Below are 20,080 nucleotides of genomic sequence, written 5' to 3'. Positions count from 1 at the left end.
AAATGAAACACAAATTTCTGCATAACTCGAGAATTAATCAAGCAAATGAAACCAAATTAGGCATATGGAGGGTTCAGGGTGCAATGAATGTTCCTGTGGTGGTTAGACTCTCCACCCCCCTCTCCAGGGGGGGGGGGGGTCTGCCATACAAATAAAACACAAATATCTGTATAACTCGAGAATTAATCAAGAAAATGAAACTAAATTTGGCATGTGGAGGATTTAGGGTGCAATAAATATTTTTACGGTGGTTAGACACTCCACCCCCTCTCTAAGGGGGAGCTGCCATACAAATGAAAGGCAAATTTCCACATTAATCGAGAATTAGTCAAGCAAATGAAACCAAATTTGGCATGTCAAGTTTTTAGGGCGCAATAAATGTTTCTATGGTGGTTAGACACTCCACCCCTCTCTCTAAGGGGGAGCTGCCATACAAATGAAAGGCAAATTTCTGCATAATTCGAAAATTTATCAAGCAAATGGAACCAAATTTGTCATGCGAATGTTTTAGGGAACACGAAAGCAAATGAAACTAAATTTGGCATGTGGATGTTTTAGGGTGCAATAGATGATTTCACGGTAGTTAGACACTCCACACTCCCCTCTCTAAGGGGGAGCTGCCATACGAATGGAACTCAAATTTCTGCATAACTCGAGAATGAATCAAGCAAATGGAACCAAATTTTGCATATGGATGTTTTAGGGTGCAATAAACGATTCTATGGTGGTTAGATACTCCTCCCCCTCTCTTAGGTGGGGCTGTCATACAAATGAAACACAAATTTCTGCATTACTCGAGAATTAACCAAGCGTATGAAGCCAAATTTGGCATGCGGAGGTTTAAGACTGCAATAAATGTTTTTACGTTGATTAGACACTTCACCCCCCTCTTTAAGGGGGAGCTGCCATACGAATGAAACTCAATTTTCTACATTACTCGAGAAATAATCAAGCAATTGGAACCAAATTTTACATGTGGAGGTTTTAGGGTGCAATAAATGATTCCATGGTGGTTAGATACTACTCTCCTCCTCTTAGGTGGGGCTGCCATACAAATGAAACAAAAATTTCTGCATTACTCGAGAATTAATCAAGCAAATGAAACCAAATTCGGTATGCGGAGGTTTTAGGATGCAATAAATGTTTTTACGGTGGTTTGACACTCCACCCCCCCTCTCTAAGGGGGAGCTGCCATACAGAATTGAACGGGGTCGATTAGAAGATCAATCAATGAACAGTTCTGCGATTGGACCCATGAACTTGCTCATAGTAAGAAAACGTGAATGTTTGAAGGTATTGATAACAAAAAACAAATTTTGGGCGGGACGAAGTTTGCCGAGTCAGCTAGTTACTTATAACAACAGATGATAACTTGTGCATGAACCTTTGCTGCTACAAACTCGGTAAATTCCCATACCGCTCCAGCTGCCCAAATAAAACTTCACTCTCTATTCGTAATCTGATTGGCTTTATTTTAGTCTTGACTTGTTTTCGATTAAACTTCCAGTGTTGATTTGACTACTGATGGATATTTTCATTTTCTTCACAGTTCTTCGGTTTTTTTTTGCTGTCACTAATCGATCTACTGAAAATTGTAGTGACGCTTGGTTTACTTATTTCAATATGATTTCATTCAACAATTGTGCACTTTTGTTCGACGAAAAGGTTGTCTTTTATGTTTTCATTATTAGAAAAAAAATATCTTGTGTTGTTCGTTTCTACTTACTTTTCGGATACAGGCTGATTTTTTCTTGTGGTAATGGTATTTGTAATTGTATGCTCTTCTGTCGAAGCGTGATCTTTCATTACTATTTGAAACAATTTGGTGCAATGTTTGTTTATTTGCCATACATTTGAATACACTTAATCGATGCTCTGCTTGTATACTTATTAGCGTCAACCGAAATATTTGCTGAAGTCTTTTAAGCTTATCGTCAAAATAGATAAGATTAAGATTTTGAAATTTCCTCGAGTTCGAGGTATACGTTAAAATAATGTTGTATACTCGGATTGGTACGTTTGATTTCAATTTATAAATGAAAAAAAAAACAATAAAATCATTCAACTATACAACTGACTAGAGATGTTCGAGGCTATAAGGATGTCTAATGAACACATTTGAATATAAAAAAAAGTTGTCCATTCTTAGAAACACTTTCTTCTGTGGTCGTATCACTTTCAGTGCTGTTATAGGAGCCATATAAATCACGGTAAATAGAAAGGATTAATGATGTAAATGGCAGAAAAGTCCAGCTCTGCTCTGGTCGTTAAACTAAAATCCCTAAAATCAAAATACGAAAGAATCCTTGGCTCTTCTTTACAGCAGGAAGGTGTAGAGTGTGTGTAGTCACGAGAAACATCAACCCCTTGTTGTTTCATATTTTACATTTACAGTGTGATCCTATTTCGTCATCCAGAGAAATGATGCAAGTTTGTGTGAAAGTGCTTAGATTTTCCGCTTGAAATTTTTTTCTGTGTTATCGATGAGATCAGAGGTTTCCAACATCTGCTGCTTAGTCCTGCTTGATACCATTGTTGGTGGCCTTCTCTGTAGCAATGCGTGACTCCCGTCTGCTGGCCTAGATTTTGAATGCAAAATTGATGATTACAATTCTAGATTTGAGTAATTCCAAATGAAATCGACAAATGACAAAACATGAGTATTTTTGATTCGAATGAAAGTGTGCATTCCGTTTGGGTTAGAGGAAATATGAGTTTTCCACAGCAATTGGAAATTTTTTAACCAAAGCATAACTTTTGAAAAGGGCGTATCGATTTGAGTAAGAGAAATCTTTGATAGTTTATATTTCAAAAACTATGAGTCGTACCGAAATAGTGTCTTTGAAAGAGTTATAGAATATTGATGGTTGAATATGAAAAAAATGTACACTGAGAAAAAAAAATAGTACTCTTTTTTTATTTACAAAATAAAAATTCAATTTGCAATATCCAAAATACAAAATAGAATTCATGCAGAAAATTTAAAAAATAGGCCCAAGATGGTAAAACTATTTTTGACGAACTTTGTGAAACATCGAATTTATAGGAATTTTCGAAACTTCGAATTTTTGTATGTTAACAATCATTTTTAGCCACAAATTATGAATCCTGATGTGATTCAAAACAAAAAAGGTTATTATCAATCTCCTTCTAAATGTAGCCATTCTCGAAATATTTAAAAAAAAAAATCTAATTTATTGTCTTTTTTATAGTAAATAATCCCTTTTAGTATGTTTGTCGTGTTATACCGTCATGTACATGAAATTTTATAAATTTGCTTATAATTTCCAACAACTTTTCCAAATACATCATCATGGTTCATTTTTTGACTCAAGCGTAACTTTTGAAAAAGGCGTATCGATTTGAGTAAGAGAAATCTTTGATAATTTATATCTCAAAAAATATGAGTCGTACCGAAATAGTGTGTTAGAAAGACTTATAGAGTATTATTGGGTTAATTTGAAAAAAATATACACTGAGAAGAAAAATTAGTACTCTTTTTTTTCTTTACAAAATAAAATTTTAATTTGCGATATCAAAAAATATGTATTTTTTATATTTTTTTCAATTTTTTCATATGAAATAGAAGTCATGTAGAAAATTAAAAAAATGGGCCCAAGACTATTTTTGACGAAATTTGTGGAACATCATAAAATTTCATGAACATGACGGTATAACATGACAAACATATTAAAAGGGATTATTTACTATAAAAATGACAACAAATTAGAAATATGTTTTCAAATATTTCGAGAATGGCTACATTTAGAAGGAGATTGATAATAACCTTTTTTGTTTTGAATCACATCAGGATTCATAATTTGTGGCTAAAAATGATTGTTCACATACAAAAATTCGAAGTTTCGAAAATTCCAAAAAATTCGATGTTCCACAAAGTTCGTCAAAAATAGTTTTACCATCTTGGGCCTATTTTTTAAATTTTCTGAATGACTTCTATTTTGTATGAAAAAATTTTAAAAAAAATTAAAAAATATGTATTTTGGATATTGCAAATTGAATTTTTATTTTGTAAATAAAAAAAAGAGTACTAATTTTTTTTCTCAGTGTACATTTTTTTCGTATTCAACCATCAATACTCTATAACTCTTTTTAAGACACTATTTCGGTACGACTCATAGTTTTTGAGATATAAACTATCAAAGATTTCTCTCACTAAAATCGATACGCCCTTTTCAAAAGATACGCTTGAGTAAAAAAATTCCCAATTGATGTGAAAAACTCATATTTCCTCCAACCCAAACGGAATACACACTTTCATTGGAATCAAAAATACAAGTTTTTAAAATCTGCATATTCAGGATGATTTCATTTGGAATTGCTTATTTCGCTAATGTTTGATTTGTTAGTACCTGGTACCATATCACTAGCCGACCGATTAGCATAAAAGTGAACACCAAAGCTGGACCGCATCTTTCGAATGGATCGCTCACCATGTAGTGCGAGTACACGGCTAGAAACATCAGCATCAACAGGGTAACATTAGCCACGTTTTTTACCTTGTCTGGAAAGAGGAGAGTAGTTTTGTTCTGAGTTTTTCTAATATTGAATGATGAATATATGAGTATTATTTACACAACAAATTAAGGATGAGTGTCACGAATATCACAATACATCACATCACGGTTATTATACTTACGGCTGGGAATAAGTACCATCGCTAAGCCACAGAACACCTCCAATCCGCCAACTGATCGACGGTACCACTTCGAGGGCAGTTTAAAATCGAAAAGTGTCGAGAATGGAAACACTTTCGCATATTTGACGTAATTCTTCCGCTGAAAAGAAAACAATCAATCAATATTTGTTTTATGTTCTCTACTCGATAAACGAAATAAACCGCATTTGTCTGGATTATATCCTAGATATATCAATCGTTGTGTTGAGATGCCATCGATTGGATGTTTATGTAATTAATTTTAACCTAAACTTGTTTCAACGGAGAGCGCTGAATAGTTTGTGATCGTCGCCCACAGTGCGTCTCCATTGATGTGTACACGATGATCATCACATGTGGTTGTGTCATGATTGTCAACCGGTGGACGCCGGTAAAAACCCGATTGACACAGCGCGTCATTATAGAAAAAGACCATCCAGAGAAGGTCAGATTTATTTTTAACAATCGCCCTCAAACACGATTTGACTCCGAGTGACCGGAAAACTGCAGTAGACAACCCTCCGGGAAACGCTCTTCAGAGCTTGAATTTCGTGCAGTAACATATGATTGGTACCGAATCACGTGCCGGAATTTATGTTCATGACTCAAACATCGACTTTATTGACTAACGATAATCGTTGTTTACAGCGAGTACGAACGAAAAGTGGCTTGTTGGGCCCAAAGCGTGGAGCGGAGCCGCTTGGGAGAGAGCATGGGACACGTTTGTCCACCTTGAACCTACCCCATGCCGCGTTTTCGCGTACAGCAGCAGCAACAGCAGTCTCTCCGGTCTATTTATAATGGGGATGGGAGAGATTCTTCAAGTTCAACGTCACAGTCGGGAAAAAGATAGCAGCCAACTGAGAGGATCATCATCATCTTCATTATTCACATTTCCAAACAGAGTATCCTAGGCATGTTCATCTGACGCATCATCCATCGGCAGTTCAGTGAATCAATCCGTCTAAATTAGTGTTTCTCTAGTATTTATAGATGGACAGCATCGCCTCTCAGATGTTGCAATGCAAACAAGCTTGTGTGTACATCGGTTTCTTCCGATTCGCGCTGCCAGATTGCAGTAATATAAATAACGAATAATCTGGATAAATTATGTAATTCAATCGACCGTACGTTTTTGGCATGTTTCTTATTTCCAATACCAGTTATAAGTTTGAGTAAGATTTTATCACGCAACAGGAAAAATAAACTTAAAAATTGATGGGTCTGGGCCTAGAAACACGGACGGGATGTTGACATAGGACTGTGATTGTGTGTAGTAATTGCATTTAAATTGAGTTTTTCATTGTTCAAAACCTGTATTATTTTTTCTTTTTTGATACCTCAAATGGTTGCCCTAAAAAATCGTTTCCTGTATGTACTTGTATCCTTTAAATGGGTTAGCTGACATAACGTGGTAGAACTCGGTTCCGCATTCTGTCTAAAAATGTACGCAACAATACCATTAAAGTCATTACTACCCTTTTCTTCTGTTTATTCAACCATGCAGAAAAAGACAAAGAGTCATCATGTATCATTTTCAAACACATGTCTAAATAGTTAAGACCTATATAAATATAAGCCTGAGTCGTCAAATCAATCTATGACTACAAAAATATATTATAGATAAAAATAGAATTATCTCCTTCGTTACTATGTTGTCCGGAACATTGTTTGTAATAACTTTATAGCCCTGTAAGATCGCGACTACTCAAGCTGTCATAATCTGATTTACGTGGGTAAACCCTTTCGATTTTCTAAATCAGCAGCCATTTAAATTCATTTATTGCATTTTCACATAACCAAACACTCGATATTATGACATCCTGGACCACAATTACACAAATTGTTAGTAGTGAGACCTACACGATTAAAACATGAATTGAGCACAAATTGATTGGACAACATACAATATAATATAAAATTAATGCCTATTATCGGTAAATGGAGAATAATTCATTTTACGCATCAACTCACATTATGAATTTAGGCAAAAAGGCAAAAAGATTGCTCGTTGCGTCGGGGAGGAAGCGAGTGGATAGTGCAATCGGAAGAAAACAGACCCAATTAAATTGTCAAATCGTTTACTTTTTTTTTTTTTTTTACTATACTCACTGTTCATGTTTCAAGCAAAAAAAATCTGAATAAATTTCCTGTCTAATGGTATATAGCACAACATAAGTCGCAACAATTATTTTGTGTAATATGCGTTTGAAAACTCTTAATAAATCGTTACATTTTTCGTAGAGTGACCCCCCTATATAGAAATCGAAGACATAGTCCTATGTCAAAACCGGTTGGTAGAAGAAATATATAATTCAAAACGTGACCTATCGTTTTTATTGACGTGGGACTACGTCTAACCGGAATATATGGAGGGTAAAATGAAAACCTAAACACAGAACATGCAGGAAAAAATGAAAGATTTCGAATGCTTATAGCTCGAACATTTCGTACTGGATAGGAGAGATGTTTGCATCACTTGATAGGGAATATTTCTACGCATCTATCGCAACTAACAAAATGTTGTTTTTCATTAGATAAACAATTGAATAACTGTAAAATATTAGGCGTTATCTAAACGCCCTAACTGCATCGTTATGATTGGCCCGATTTACGGTTTCCCTAACACAGCCATCAAAACCAAGCAGCCTTGGGGAAATCGGCATTGCAAATACTTGAAAGTAGGGGGACTTTTGTTTTCATCGAAAAATGTTCCCTAACACAGACTTTAAAACCAAGCAGTGAAATCGGCATTGCAAACACACGAAAGAGCCTAGAGGCGAGTGAACTGAAAAGTTTAAACCCTCTTGAAGCCAAAAAGAAGAAAAAGAACACACGAAAGTAGGGGGAGCTTTTGTTCCTACCGAAATGTGTTCCCTAATAGAGATTTCTAAACCAAGGTGCCTGGAGAAATCGGTATTTCAAATTCATGCAAGTCGGGGGTATTTTTGTTCCGACTGGAATGTGTTTCCCTAACACAGACTTCAAATCCATGAAGCGTGGGGAAATCGGCATTGCGAATTCATTCAAATCGGGGGTATTTTTGTTCCGATTGAAATGTGTTTCCCTAACACAGACTTCAAAACCGAGGTTTCTGGGGAAATCGGCTCTGCAAATAAATGCAAACTGCGAGTACTTTTGTCCTCGCTTGCCTTTGTGCAGAGTGGAATATGTCTGTCCTAACATGATCTTCTAAACTTAGGAACCTGGGAAAATCGTGCAGCCACTAGAAGCGAATGAACTTCCCAGTTTTAAGCAAATTTGAGATTCGAGAAGTATGTACACTTTTGGGATGTAAACTTCAGAGGGAAATGTAAAATAAAATAATCGTTTGATAATTTTTTTTGTCTTTATTGGAAAGATTTTCAGCCTTAGGCTGGTTCATCAAACGTTTGATAATTCTTCCGTACATATATTTTGTTCTAGTCATCATACCAAACGTAAAAGGTCCGTCATTAAATTTACTTGTAACGAAGAACAATCAATCACAATAGATGAATTGACTTTACACGGCATTTGTTAATTTTTTTCACTCACAGAGCAAATATATTGAACTCAATTGAATTTGGAAACTGTTTCATTCAATCAAGAATTTAATCAATACAAACGAATGATTGCTAAGCTAAGTAGTTCCACGTGAACCTTGCGGTTATATCATAGATATAACCCACTCATTTTTTTTATATTTCTACATCACAGTAATTTATGGTCCAATCAACTATTCATCTTTTGTTTCATCTTTAGAACTGGTGTGATTAATTGTTGAATTGACATAACAAATCATCTTTAGTCTTGGTTTTAGAACTATCGGAAATCAGCGACGAGTAAAACCAATGCCGAAGACGCATGGACGAGCGTTAATGCGACAGAATAGGTGAATTGCACCAGCGAAATACATTCACCTGTGTCCCAGTTTTCACAATTCTTTGTTTCATCCATTCAATTATATCGGAACTTCGAACGACACTATAGTATATAGAAAGAAGTTATTAGTCGGGCATGATCCAATGAACCACAATCGGACTAGACCAGCGGTACTCAACCTTTTTTCGTAGGGGCCAAAAACACCTCTTAGTCATGGTGTCGCGGGCCGCAAAACAATAATAAAGAAAGGTTATGTCCAAGACACGACCGCATTGTTAACATAGCATAACGAAATTATTGCCGGCGAAATCAAATATAAAAGAAATTTATTAATAAAACTCTTTGATGCAAATATTTGATAGCTATGTCAACAGTCGATAAATTGATGATTTTACTGAGTGAGGAGCGTGAACGTTTCGGGAAGCAATTCGAGTTGATTGTCAAATTAATTTCAAGCATTAACATTAATAAATTGATTCTGTTGACGCTTGATGTCAAGAGAACCAAGCGAACCTATTGTGTGGTGGTGGCGGATGCGAAAGCAACAGAATCGAAACAAAGTTCAGTTTACCACCGAAAAACACAATTTTCTACGCTGTTTCAACCCAGAAACTATAAAATAATTGAAATCACGAAAAATGAAAGATTATTTGAAAAAAAAAATCACACATTAGTCATTCACGATTTATCCAGCTAGCGACCGGACGGTAGCTGGCTTTCCAAATAGTATTTCTCAAGGGCGATTTATTTTGTTTGATTTTTCAAATTGGGCTTTTTCAAGGCTAGAAACTAATGAACTGAAAAATCTTAAAACCCCTATAATTCCAAACAACTCAAAACAATACATTCCTGAACTCACAGAACCTCCCTTCAGCCAAAAATAAATATAAAATAGATTTTTAGAATTTCTAAAATTAAACTTCAGTCAATAGTTTTAGTGGCCCTGAAAAGGACCGATGCATTTGCGTTGTTTTGTAGACACAGTTGAAGATAATTGATTCATTGTTCATTCTTGTTCTCGCGAGAACAATACACGCACACAGAACAATACATGTAACTCACTCAGTATGCATCACAACATTATTCTCGTACTGCACACATTGCGGCTCCAGGCGATTATATATTTGTCCCCCATTACCGTTATCTGCTTGAAAACGCATAAAATCTACAATTCTTACAATCTCCACGGCATGAAAACCGACGACCCACGTCCTATTTAATATTTCGCTTCTGCTTTGATTCTGCTCTACACTATGCTTGCTTCTTGCATATTCTGAAAATGTATACTGTGGCGAAAAATGTTGAACATAGTAGCAAAATAGAATCTGAGGTTGGCCAGAGCGAGCACAATATTTAGAGAACTTTCACTGACAGCCAGAGACATGCATCGACAAATCCTGACTAAGATGTACTTTCCAGCAGGTACTCATATTTATAGAAATTTGTGATTTCAGTAGGTTACTTTCGAAGCAGTTTTGAGCTATTGAAACAAATTTTTGGGTCAATAAGCATTATTATGCTCCTCTTATCTTTCGAATGAAGTGATTGACATACCGCTTTGTTCAACTGACAAAAAGCTATTAACGCTGGAAATTTCACCCCAAATGTAACGCTCTCGTTTCCGAAATTTGGAACATACACCCCAGTACAGATTCAAATATGATGTGCCGCAAAAATACTGACACTCTTTACCAGACGGCATGCAGATCGACGTGGTGCCCCACCGAACAAAATTGCAACGTACTGTGCGATATTTATCTTTCATTCTTCCTTAGAACCACTGTGACATCAACATTCAAAAAAAAACTGCTGTCTGATAGCTGGAGCGAGACGACTTGAATGATGATGATGATGTTCTTTTGAATTATAGAGGCTTCAAAATTCATCAGTTCATTCGCCTATAGCCTTGAAAAAGACCAAATTGGAGAACTGAACTAAGCACTCGGCTTCGAGAAAGGTCATTTCGGAAGCCTTGCTGTCGTCCAGTCGCTAGTTAGATGACTGACGAATAGTGAAAACCGTAATTTGAAATCGCCAATGGCTTGTTTATACTCAATGAATAAAATACGGCGGAGCTAAGATTGCAATATTTTCTCTAACCACATTGTCCGTAGAACGAATGCTGCATTTGTTTTTCGAGCAACCGATTTATATTCGTCTGATTAGCAGTGATATTTGAATATGGTATCTAACTGATACAAATTCGGCTACGTGAACACAATAGTAAAATTTGTATTCTTCCAATGTTCCTTAATTTTTACCTTTATGGGTTAGAGAGCCATAATGTATAATGCATCGAAAAATTTTCGCGAACATCCGAATCGATTGGAATATAAACCGTTAAAATCCGTTCAGAACTAAAATAATTATTAATTCATTTATTTTATTTCATAAAAAAAACTTGGCCTGTTTTCTGATTTAGTATCATTATTGGAAAACGTGGTCTCATGTTAAAATATAGGTAAATCATAGTTTCATATCCATATTTTAATTTTTTTTTCACTAACGTGAACAGGCCAACCTGAAGAGCCTGCGGGCCGCAGATTGAGTAAAGCTGGATTTGTATCATTGAAAACGCATAAAATTAAAAATTCTTGCGTGGTATTAATCATACACAAACAACTTCCACCAGACGGCGTGAAAATCGAGGCGGTGCATCAACACAATTGCATCAATGTGTGTGTTATATAAAAGGTGTGTCACATCAAATTGCATCACGGAAAAAACGCTGTAGAAATTCGCCCAGTAGACCGATCTTTTTGAAAATTTTAGACAGTAAAATAAAAACTATTAAACAACTTTTGGCATTTTCTTTTTATTCATACTTCGAGCCCAAGCCCGTATGCTCGCACCTTCCTCTTTACCCCGTCCATAAGGTTCTGTACAACGTCAGGTTGTAGTTTCTTTTGAACAGAAATCCATTTTCTCTTGAAGTCCGCCTCCGATTTGACAACTTTTGGGATCTTCCGGAGGGCCTGCTTCATAATCGCCCAATATTTCTCTATTGGGCGAAGCTCCGGCGCGTTGGGCGGATTCATTTCCTTTGGCACGAAGGTGACCCCGTTGGCTTCGTACCACTCCAACACGTCCTTTGAATAGTGGCACGAAGCGAAATCCGGCCAGAAGATGGTCGGGCCCTCGTGCTGCTTCAATAGTGGTAGTAAGCGCTTCTGTAGGCACACCTTGAGGTAAACCTGCCCGTTTACCGAGCCGTTCATCACGAAGGGGGCGCTCCGCTTTCCGCAAGAGCAGATCGCTTGCCACACCATGTACTTTTTGGTAAACTTGGATAGTTTCTGCTTGCGAATCTCCTCCGGAACGCTGAATTTGTCCTCTGCGGAGAAGAACAACAGGCCCGGCAGCTGACGAAAGTCCGCTTTGACGTAAGTTTCGTCGTCCATTACCAGGCAATGCGGCTTTCGTTCGACGACATTTTTCCAAATTTACGAAAAATTGACAGTGAAGCATGGCCAACGTGATCTATACACTCTTATCTGATTATAAACGAAAGCTGAAGATATAATTCCTAAAAATTAAATTTCTACAGCGTTTTTTCCGTGATGCAATTTGATGTGACACACCCCTTATATAACATGAGAATAACTCTCCGATGGAAACACGCCTCTGGACGCTTGCATTTGCGAGTCCACAGTGGAAACTCTTCGGCTTGGCGAACAGTGGAACATAACATTGCGACAGGACCGAAGCAACCACAGAAAAATTGAAGTTCGCTTGCTTGATGCCGATATTGTTATTTAGGCTCATTAGCATTTTTTTATCTGTAACAGAGCCGGATTTTAATCGTGTACATGTCACATGTTTTGTCGTATCTATAAATAGCACATTACTCAGTTGCCATATTAGTCGTAAGAGTATTCCTTCTATACCATTGCATATAGTACATTACACAGTAGCCATTTAAGCGTAAGAGTATTATTTCTGTTCTTGCATTGTTCAGTTAGACCACCGGACAGCGGAGACAACTGATATGATGATTGTTGTGTTATTAATAGAACAACAGCCCGATGTTTAATGTAGAGCAGAGCAGATGTATGGATGATGATTCTGCACTTTATTGCACTTCTGACTGTTCATTTGTGTTGATGGTAAGCTATCTAAACCAGGCGTTTTTGAGAAAAATCTTCCCTGGTTCAATGAATAGGGGCTTCAAATTCTGGGCTGGTCAGCTTGTTTACCAAATCAAAACCCTGTCAGGAACTTATGAGGAGTGATCGGACAAATAGTAGATGCAACTTACAATCAATATGAATGATTTGAAGAGCTTAAATGAGCAGTATTCTCTGCGTAGAACGAGATACACACTAGAACATGGCGCAGCTTGGTCCAAACCACCCCGAATGGGTTATTTGAACTGATTGAGAACTAAAGATGACCTACGAATTAGAAACTTATTATGCATCGTTTATTGATCGTTTTTAGTGCTTCCGGAGGATGAGGCATATCTAGCAACAGAATAAACAAACTTTGATGATATGAAAGATATTGCGGTAACTTAGTTGACAAGAATACAAGAATCGAAAATATTCCTTTCGAAAGTCTAGGCATTGCATCCATTGATTAGATTAAATTCTATTCTTATTATTTTTCCTGTCGGGGGAGGATGTGGTATCCTGAATTAGAATGTAGCTCTGATGAGGTATTGGTAAACAATCACAAAATTGAAGTTAATTTTGTAAAGGAGAGTTTTTCCATCTGGTTCTATAGTTATGAAACACTGGAATTCAATATTTTTTATGTTTCGCACCTGAAAACAAAAATGAAATTGAAATGGCCAGTCTTGTAAATGAAGACAGTTATTGTATTCTACACTATATACTTCAATTCAAACGACTTCTTAAATATCTCTGGAAACTCAGAAAAAATGAGTGATTCTATAGTTGTGAAACGCAGTGTAGTACATTACACAGTAGCCTTTTGGCGTAAGAGTATTCCTTCTGTTCTTCCATTGTTCAGTTAGATGCACGCAGAGATTAGCCCAGATATTCCTCCCGTTGTTTTTCCATCTCCTAGATCTCGGCAAACCGTTTTTAGTCTATAGCCTTCCGATCTCTGACCGGAAACTCTGGTAGGCGGAGGCTGGTTGAATACCGCTAACTAACCTAGGTCAGTGCTTGTACCACAAGTGCTCCAGCTAACGATCACCTTGCTTTCGCCTTTGCTCTGGATGGAATGTTTATGCGGTGCAACCGACCACAACAACAGATCCAAAATATCTTCCAACCACTTCACAGATTAGCTTCTAATTCAAATTTCAAAATTTGTTGTTGGAAATTACAATATGTTCAGGAACTCATTATAACGGGAATTTAATTTCAACTGAATTTGCTACTGAAAACAAACACTGATCTGGAAAACGAGATTCGTTACACGGATTTCGAAAAATTTGAAAGAATCCTTTTGCTTCAGTAGAAAGCATTTCGTGATCACGTGAGCACAGTTGAGGTCTCGATTACAGAAAATCTCACTAATTTTAATTATGAAATCGTATTGTGTAATACAAAATATACGACAAAAGCATTCACACGTAAGAAATAAGTTGGCAAACTCTTGCCAGAAATATTTGGACATCAACAAAAACAGCCAGTGATCTCTCCGATTCAAAACAATGCATTCAAAATCTCGCTTGAAAATTGTTCTTGCAGACGATATATTTTTATCGCCCATGCCACTCATTCAGGTTTAATTTTAAATTTTTACAACAATTTCGAGATTTTCTCACACCCATAACAAGGTCAGTTGACACAGTAGAAGGAAGGGAAAAAAACACAACAACCGTAGAATCGGTTCCCAACTATCGCACTTGTTCCGTGCCGACCACGGAAGGTATACAGATGAGTTCGAAGATTCTCAAGTCAAACAGATGCAGATTCTGTAATGTATATTGCAGGCGGAATGCTGGGCGAAGGCCGTAACAAATGTTCCGATCCCATCGCAATGATACAGGGCAAAAGATGATGAGAGCGAAAAGACGGCGCGCAGGAATACATTTCGTAATAATAATAATTTCGGTGCACACAAACAAGGCTGTGATTCATATAACTGACTATTACATGATGTTTAATTATAAATTATTCATTTGTGTACATTGCAGAAATTAACGGTACAAGCGTGGTTGAGCTGAAACGATTAGTGCATCGAACTAACAAATATGAGTTTTCGATTTCAAGTTCATAACACGGCCCTATACTGTTCGAATGTTTATTTTCGAATCTCTTGAAACGCTACACCGGATGACGATATGAATTATGATCTGGCGCTACGAAAAATGGGAAAGAGGAGATAACCAAATATCAAGTTCAGAAACATCTGACCGGATGCGTTGCGTAATCATTAACGTTTTATTCTCGGATCGATTCCAAAATGAATTTATTGATGGTGAATAGCGGAACTGGCTGTTGCGAGAGATATCTTAATGATTGTATATGCAATGCAGATTTTTTATGAGGAAATACCGAAAACAAGAATGGTACTTATTGTTTATAGCCTCGGTATATAAACTTGAACTCAGATGGAATATATTTGTCTAAACCAGGGGTTCTCAAACTGTTTTGGACAAGAGGCCCCTTTTCCCGAATTAAGTCATACTTTAGACCCCCATAGCCAAATTCCTTTGAAAATCATATCTTTAGTTTTGACGTAGGATTACGTCTTTCGGGAACATATTGGGGTACAAACTGAAAATTGAAAATCGAGCACATCGTGAAAATTGTCCAATTTCAAACGCTTATTGCTCAGTCATTCCATGATGGATTGATGAAATTTATGCGTCAATCGATTTCGGTACTTCATAACAATTTTTATTTTGAAGAAAATAATATATGTCATGAAACTAACTATCGAACAATTGAAAAATCTCAACCCCTATCCGAACGGAAATACCCACTTCTGATTGGCCGAATTGACGAAACATGCAGCGGGTCCCTAACAGAGACATCAAAACCCAGCTGCCTGGGGGAAATCGGCATTGCGAATACATGAAAGTAGTGCGAACTTTTGTTCCTACCGAAATGTGTTCCCTAATAGAGACATCAAAACCAAGCTGCCTGGGGGAAATCGGCACCTTAATGTTTGGTTGCTTCGTGATATTCCATATCCATGACCGATCGTGTATTGTGAAAAATTTAGCACAACTGTAATTGTAAAATTGTATATGTTAGCAGTTGTGTTAAAAATGACTTGAAATATGAAATGATTTATTTCAATTTTCATAAATAAAAACTATGGATGGGTTATACCTATGATATAACCGCAAGGTAGACGTAGGACTTCTGTTGGCTCAGTAATCAATTGTATTTCTTCAGTTAGCAGTAATCCCACCTCGGATGATCCTAATTGGGTACGATATCGCCGCTGCGCAGAGCTATCTTTTGTGTGTATTGATTAAATTATTGATTAAAGTAGTGAATGAATGAAACTATTCACGAAATACAATTGCAAACGAATCCCAATTTAAGTCAATTCATGCATTATGGTAGTAGTTATCGCAGCAAATAGTTATAAACTGTTTGCCTAATCATCAAACTGTATGCGTAGAAGTTTAGTTAACTGGCGACATGAAGAGATATCTTCCAATGCAGTCTTAAATAATCGAGCAAAAGCGTTGCATTTGTACCCGCTTTTGTAGACCGTGTTAGCAAAACGAATTCCGGAATGTAAAAATTCATTGGGGTATATAAGTATTGCCGACTTTAATGTATCTGCAATGCCGATTTTCACGACTTCTTGGTTCCAGAATCTGTATTGGGAAAACACATTCCGGTTTGCAAAAATGCAAGCGAATGCAAAAGTACCCGTTGTTTGCATCTATTTTGCAATGCCAATTTTCCCAGGCTCCATGTTTTTAAAATTTGTGTTAGGGAAACATTCCAATTTGTAAAAACGCAAGCGAGTATAAAAGTACTCGTAGCTTGCATCGGTTTTTGCAAAGTCGATTTCCCCAGGCTTTATGGTTTTGTAGTCTGTGTTAGGGAAACATTCCAATTTGCAAAAACGTAAGCGAGTATAAAAGTACCCGCAGCTTGCATCTATTTTGCAATGCCGATTTTCTCAAGCTCCATGGTTTTGATATTTGTGTTAGGGAAACATTTCAATTTGCAAAACGCAAATGAGTACAAAAGTACCCGCAACTTGAATTTATTTCGCAATGCAGATAGATTCTCCCTGGCTCCATGGTTTTGAAGTCAGTGTTAGGGAAACATCCATCCATTCCAGCGATAGTACCTCAATCGTTGCACAATCATAACTGAGTGGATTTCCGAGCGGCGCTCGCTTATATACCGATTGGTGTGATTTCAATAGCCTGTTTTGAAAGCAATTTTAGGGCTGTTGAAAAAAGTTTTTGGATCAAAAAGTAACAAGCATATAGCGCGTAGACATTTTATTTTTCGAATGAAGTTTATCATACCGTTTCGTTCAGTTGTTTAGGAGCTATTAACACTCGAAATCTCGTTCTCCAGCGTAACGCTTTCGTTTTCGAAACTTTGAAATTACACCCCAGTATAGAAATGAAAGACGTAGTCCTACGTCAAAACCAAGGTGTGTTCCCGCTCGAGAACGGGTCGTTTGGTTTAAGCTGTCTGTTTTGTTGTGCTCATATTCACCCAAGAAAAGTTTATGCGGCGAGAAAAATCGGAAAAGCGAAGAAATATTAGAAAAAGTGATTTCCCATATGCTCTACATTTAGTATTAGGTGTTGTTAGTCCAATTAAAATCCGCATTGGGTTGAATAAACACACAGAAAGTAAAAATTAGAATAGAAATTTACCTTTTCCATTTCAAATATATTTTCTATATAATAAAATAACATGTTTTTACTGATGAGAAAAATTGATAATTGTGTTCGGTATCGGTAATTATCTCATTGGTGAGTTTTTGTTTTCTTTATTCCATCCATACATAACCCAGGAGGCATCTCGTCTAGGATCACAGAGGACGGTTTTCATCATATCTCGTTCCACTTCGGTATCTTTTATCTGATACGCGCCATCCAACGACTGTTTACCATCCTTCTGTCATCATCACTCGGTAAACACTGGTGGAGTGATCAAACAATACCCAACAACCAAACAAAACGGCCTTTTTTAACGATGTAATTCTTCAAACACATCCAAAATCAACAGATAGCCTAACGGAATCCTACGTAAACTTTGCGGTCGTGTCTCGGACCCAACCCTCCTGTTACTTTTTTTTCATACTGAATAATTATCAGTTTGAAAACATTGCAGATGGTTAAATAAATAAACTTTACATTATTTTCTCACGCAGAAGATCACGAGTTCAATTCACACTCTCGACATTCTTCCAAAAAATGGAAGTAATGTGATAAACCAGCCAAAAGTGTTGAATGTTACTAAAGGGTGTGTCACATCAAATTGCATCACGGAAAAAACGCTGTAGAAATTTAATTTTTATGAATTATATCTTCAGCTTTCGCTTATAATCAGATAAGAGTGTATAGATCACGTTGGCCATGCTTCACTGTCAATTTTTCGTAAATTTGGAAAAATGTCGTCGAACGAAAAAGAGCGTCGTGAATTAATCCTGCGCACTCATTTCGAGAATCCGGAGTTGTCACATCGGGACATCGGTAAGATGCTGGGAATCGTCCAATCCACGGTCAGCAGAGTACTAAAACGATACTTCGAGAACCTTACCATCGACCGGAAGGTGAAGAACGGCAAAAATGGATGCTCCGTCAGTGAAAAAGATCACAAGCGCGTAGTTAAGCAGTTTAGACGTGATCCGAGAAGTTCGGTCCGGGATGTCGCCAATAAGCTGAATTTGTCAAGTTCATTCGTCCAGCGGACCAAGCAGCGGGAGGGCCTGCGTACATACAAGGTTCAGAAGGCTCCTAACCACGACGAAAGGCAAAACATGGTGGGGAAGACGCGAGCCCGGAAGCTGTACACCGAAATGTTGACGAAGCCGCATTACCTGGTAATGGACGACGAAACCTACGTCAAAGCGGACTTTCGTCAGCTGCCGGGCCTGTTGTTCTTCTCCGCAGAGGACAAATTCAGCGTTCCGGAGGAGATTCGCAAGCAGAAACTATCCAAGTTTGCCAAAAAGTACATGGTGTGGCAAGCGATCTGCTCTTGCGGAAAGCGGAGCGCCCCCTTCGTGATGACCGGCACGGTAAACGGGCAGGTTTACCTTAAGGAGTGCCTACAGAAGCGTATACTACCACTATTGAAGCAGCACGAGGGCCCGACCATCTTCTGGCCGGATCTCGCTTCGTGCCACTATTCAAAGGACGTGTTGGAGTGGTACGAAGCCAACGGGGTCACCTTCGTGCCAAAGGAAATGAACCCGCCCAACGCGCCGGAGCTTCGCCCAATAGAGAAATATTGGGCGATTATGAAGCAGGCCCTCCGGAAGAACCCAAAAGTTGTCAAATCGGAGGCGGATTTCAAGAGAAAATGGATTTCTGTTTAAAAAAAACTACAACCTGACGTTGTACAGAACCTTATGGACGGGGTAAAGAGGAAGGTGCGAGCATACGGGCTTGGGCTCGAAGTATGAATAAAAAGAAAATGCCAAAAGTTGTTTAATAGTTTTTATTTTACTGTCTAAAATTTTCAAAAGGATCGGTCTACTGGGCGAATTTCTACAGCGTTTTTTCCGTGATGCAATTTGATGTGACACACCCTTTAATACAGTAAGAAAAATATTTTCTCATCATATTCAACAAAATAAATAGAGATAAAATTTAGTAAATATCAAGTGTAATAAATAATTATTAATACAAATTACTCACAACCTATAAAACATTCTATTCGCAAGCCAATCTAGCAACTACCAAAATATCAAAATACGGTTCAATATTGGTTAGTTGAAGCCTTAAATCTTCGCGTTCGTTGATTTTCAAAATTCTGTTTCGCGTGTTTGTGACCATAATGAAGCCTTTTGCGACAATGTATGATGATGGAAAATGAGAAGATATTATTCAGCAATGTCTCTCATCGCGGGATACTGTTTTTCAATGTTTCGTTATAACTAGAACATATGACAACCTTGATTGTACTCCTGCTTGAGCTCCTCATCTGTGTTGATGATAATCAACTTTTCTTGCATGATCACCTTGGCTCTTTCCATGGATGTTATATAGTACTGATTTATTATCCATTGAAGAGTTTGAAAATTTTGAATTTTAGTAAAATCCTTGTGTAATGCTTCCAAGTGAGTGACATATGATAATAGAACATGGTCCTGCAGCTTTTGTGATAATTTTGACAAATGCGGAAACTGTGAATGTTCTCTTCTGCTTAAATTTTGTTTCGAACGTTTTGTCAGAAGGGCCGATACTATTGATATTGTTTCAATCAAGTTTAAATCGTCACCTTACAGCTGAAACACAAATTCAAAAAAGCTGAAAATCTTGCTAGGCAGGGACTCTTGGTGGTCAGCGAACTCCAGCGTGTAGAAGTAACCGAGTAAAGATTTCGTTGTTTTTCTCATTTATTTTTTTTATCTTCGCTTATTTTTCATCGGCCTATCAGTGCCAATCACCGACATCAGGGA

At 37.3% G+C, this 20,080-nt stretch overlaps 1 protein-coding gene across 1 annotated transcript in view; it reads right to left on the bottom strand.

Moving 5' to 3' along the window:
- Nucleotides 1-1,449: 1,449 nt before the first annotated feature.
- The window catches only part of LOC129770227 (novel acetylcholine receptor chaperone), a 33,192-nt gene continuing 14,561 nt past the window's right edge, over nt 1,450-20,080 (bottom strand). Inside the window, exons 2-4 of the mRNA XM_055772925.1 lie at nt 4,658-4,796; nt 4,371-4,522; nt 1,450-2,579 (exon numbers count right to left, since the gene is read on the bottom strand). Of these exons, the coding sequence (XP_055628900.1) occupies nt 2,514-2,579; nt 4,371-4,522; nt 4,658-4,796 (357 nt within the window). The 3' untranslated portion in view covers nt 1,450-2,513. The remainder of the gene's footprint in view (nt 2,580-4,370; nt 4,523-4,657; nt 4,797-20,080) is intronic.

This window comes from Toxorhynchites rutilus, chromosome 2 (genome assembly GCF_029784135.1).
Source record: "Toxorhynchites rutilus septentrionalis strain SRP chromosome 2, ASM2978413v1, whole genome shotgun sequence".
Lineage (NCBI taxonomy): Eukaryota > Metazoa > Arthropoda > Insecta > Diptera > Culicidae > Toxorhynchites > Toxorhynchites rutilus.
The sequence above is the reverse complement of the archived record's forward strand: the minus strand, read 5'-3'. Positions and strand labels throughout refer to the sequence as shown.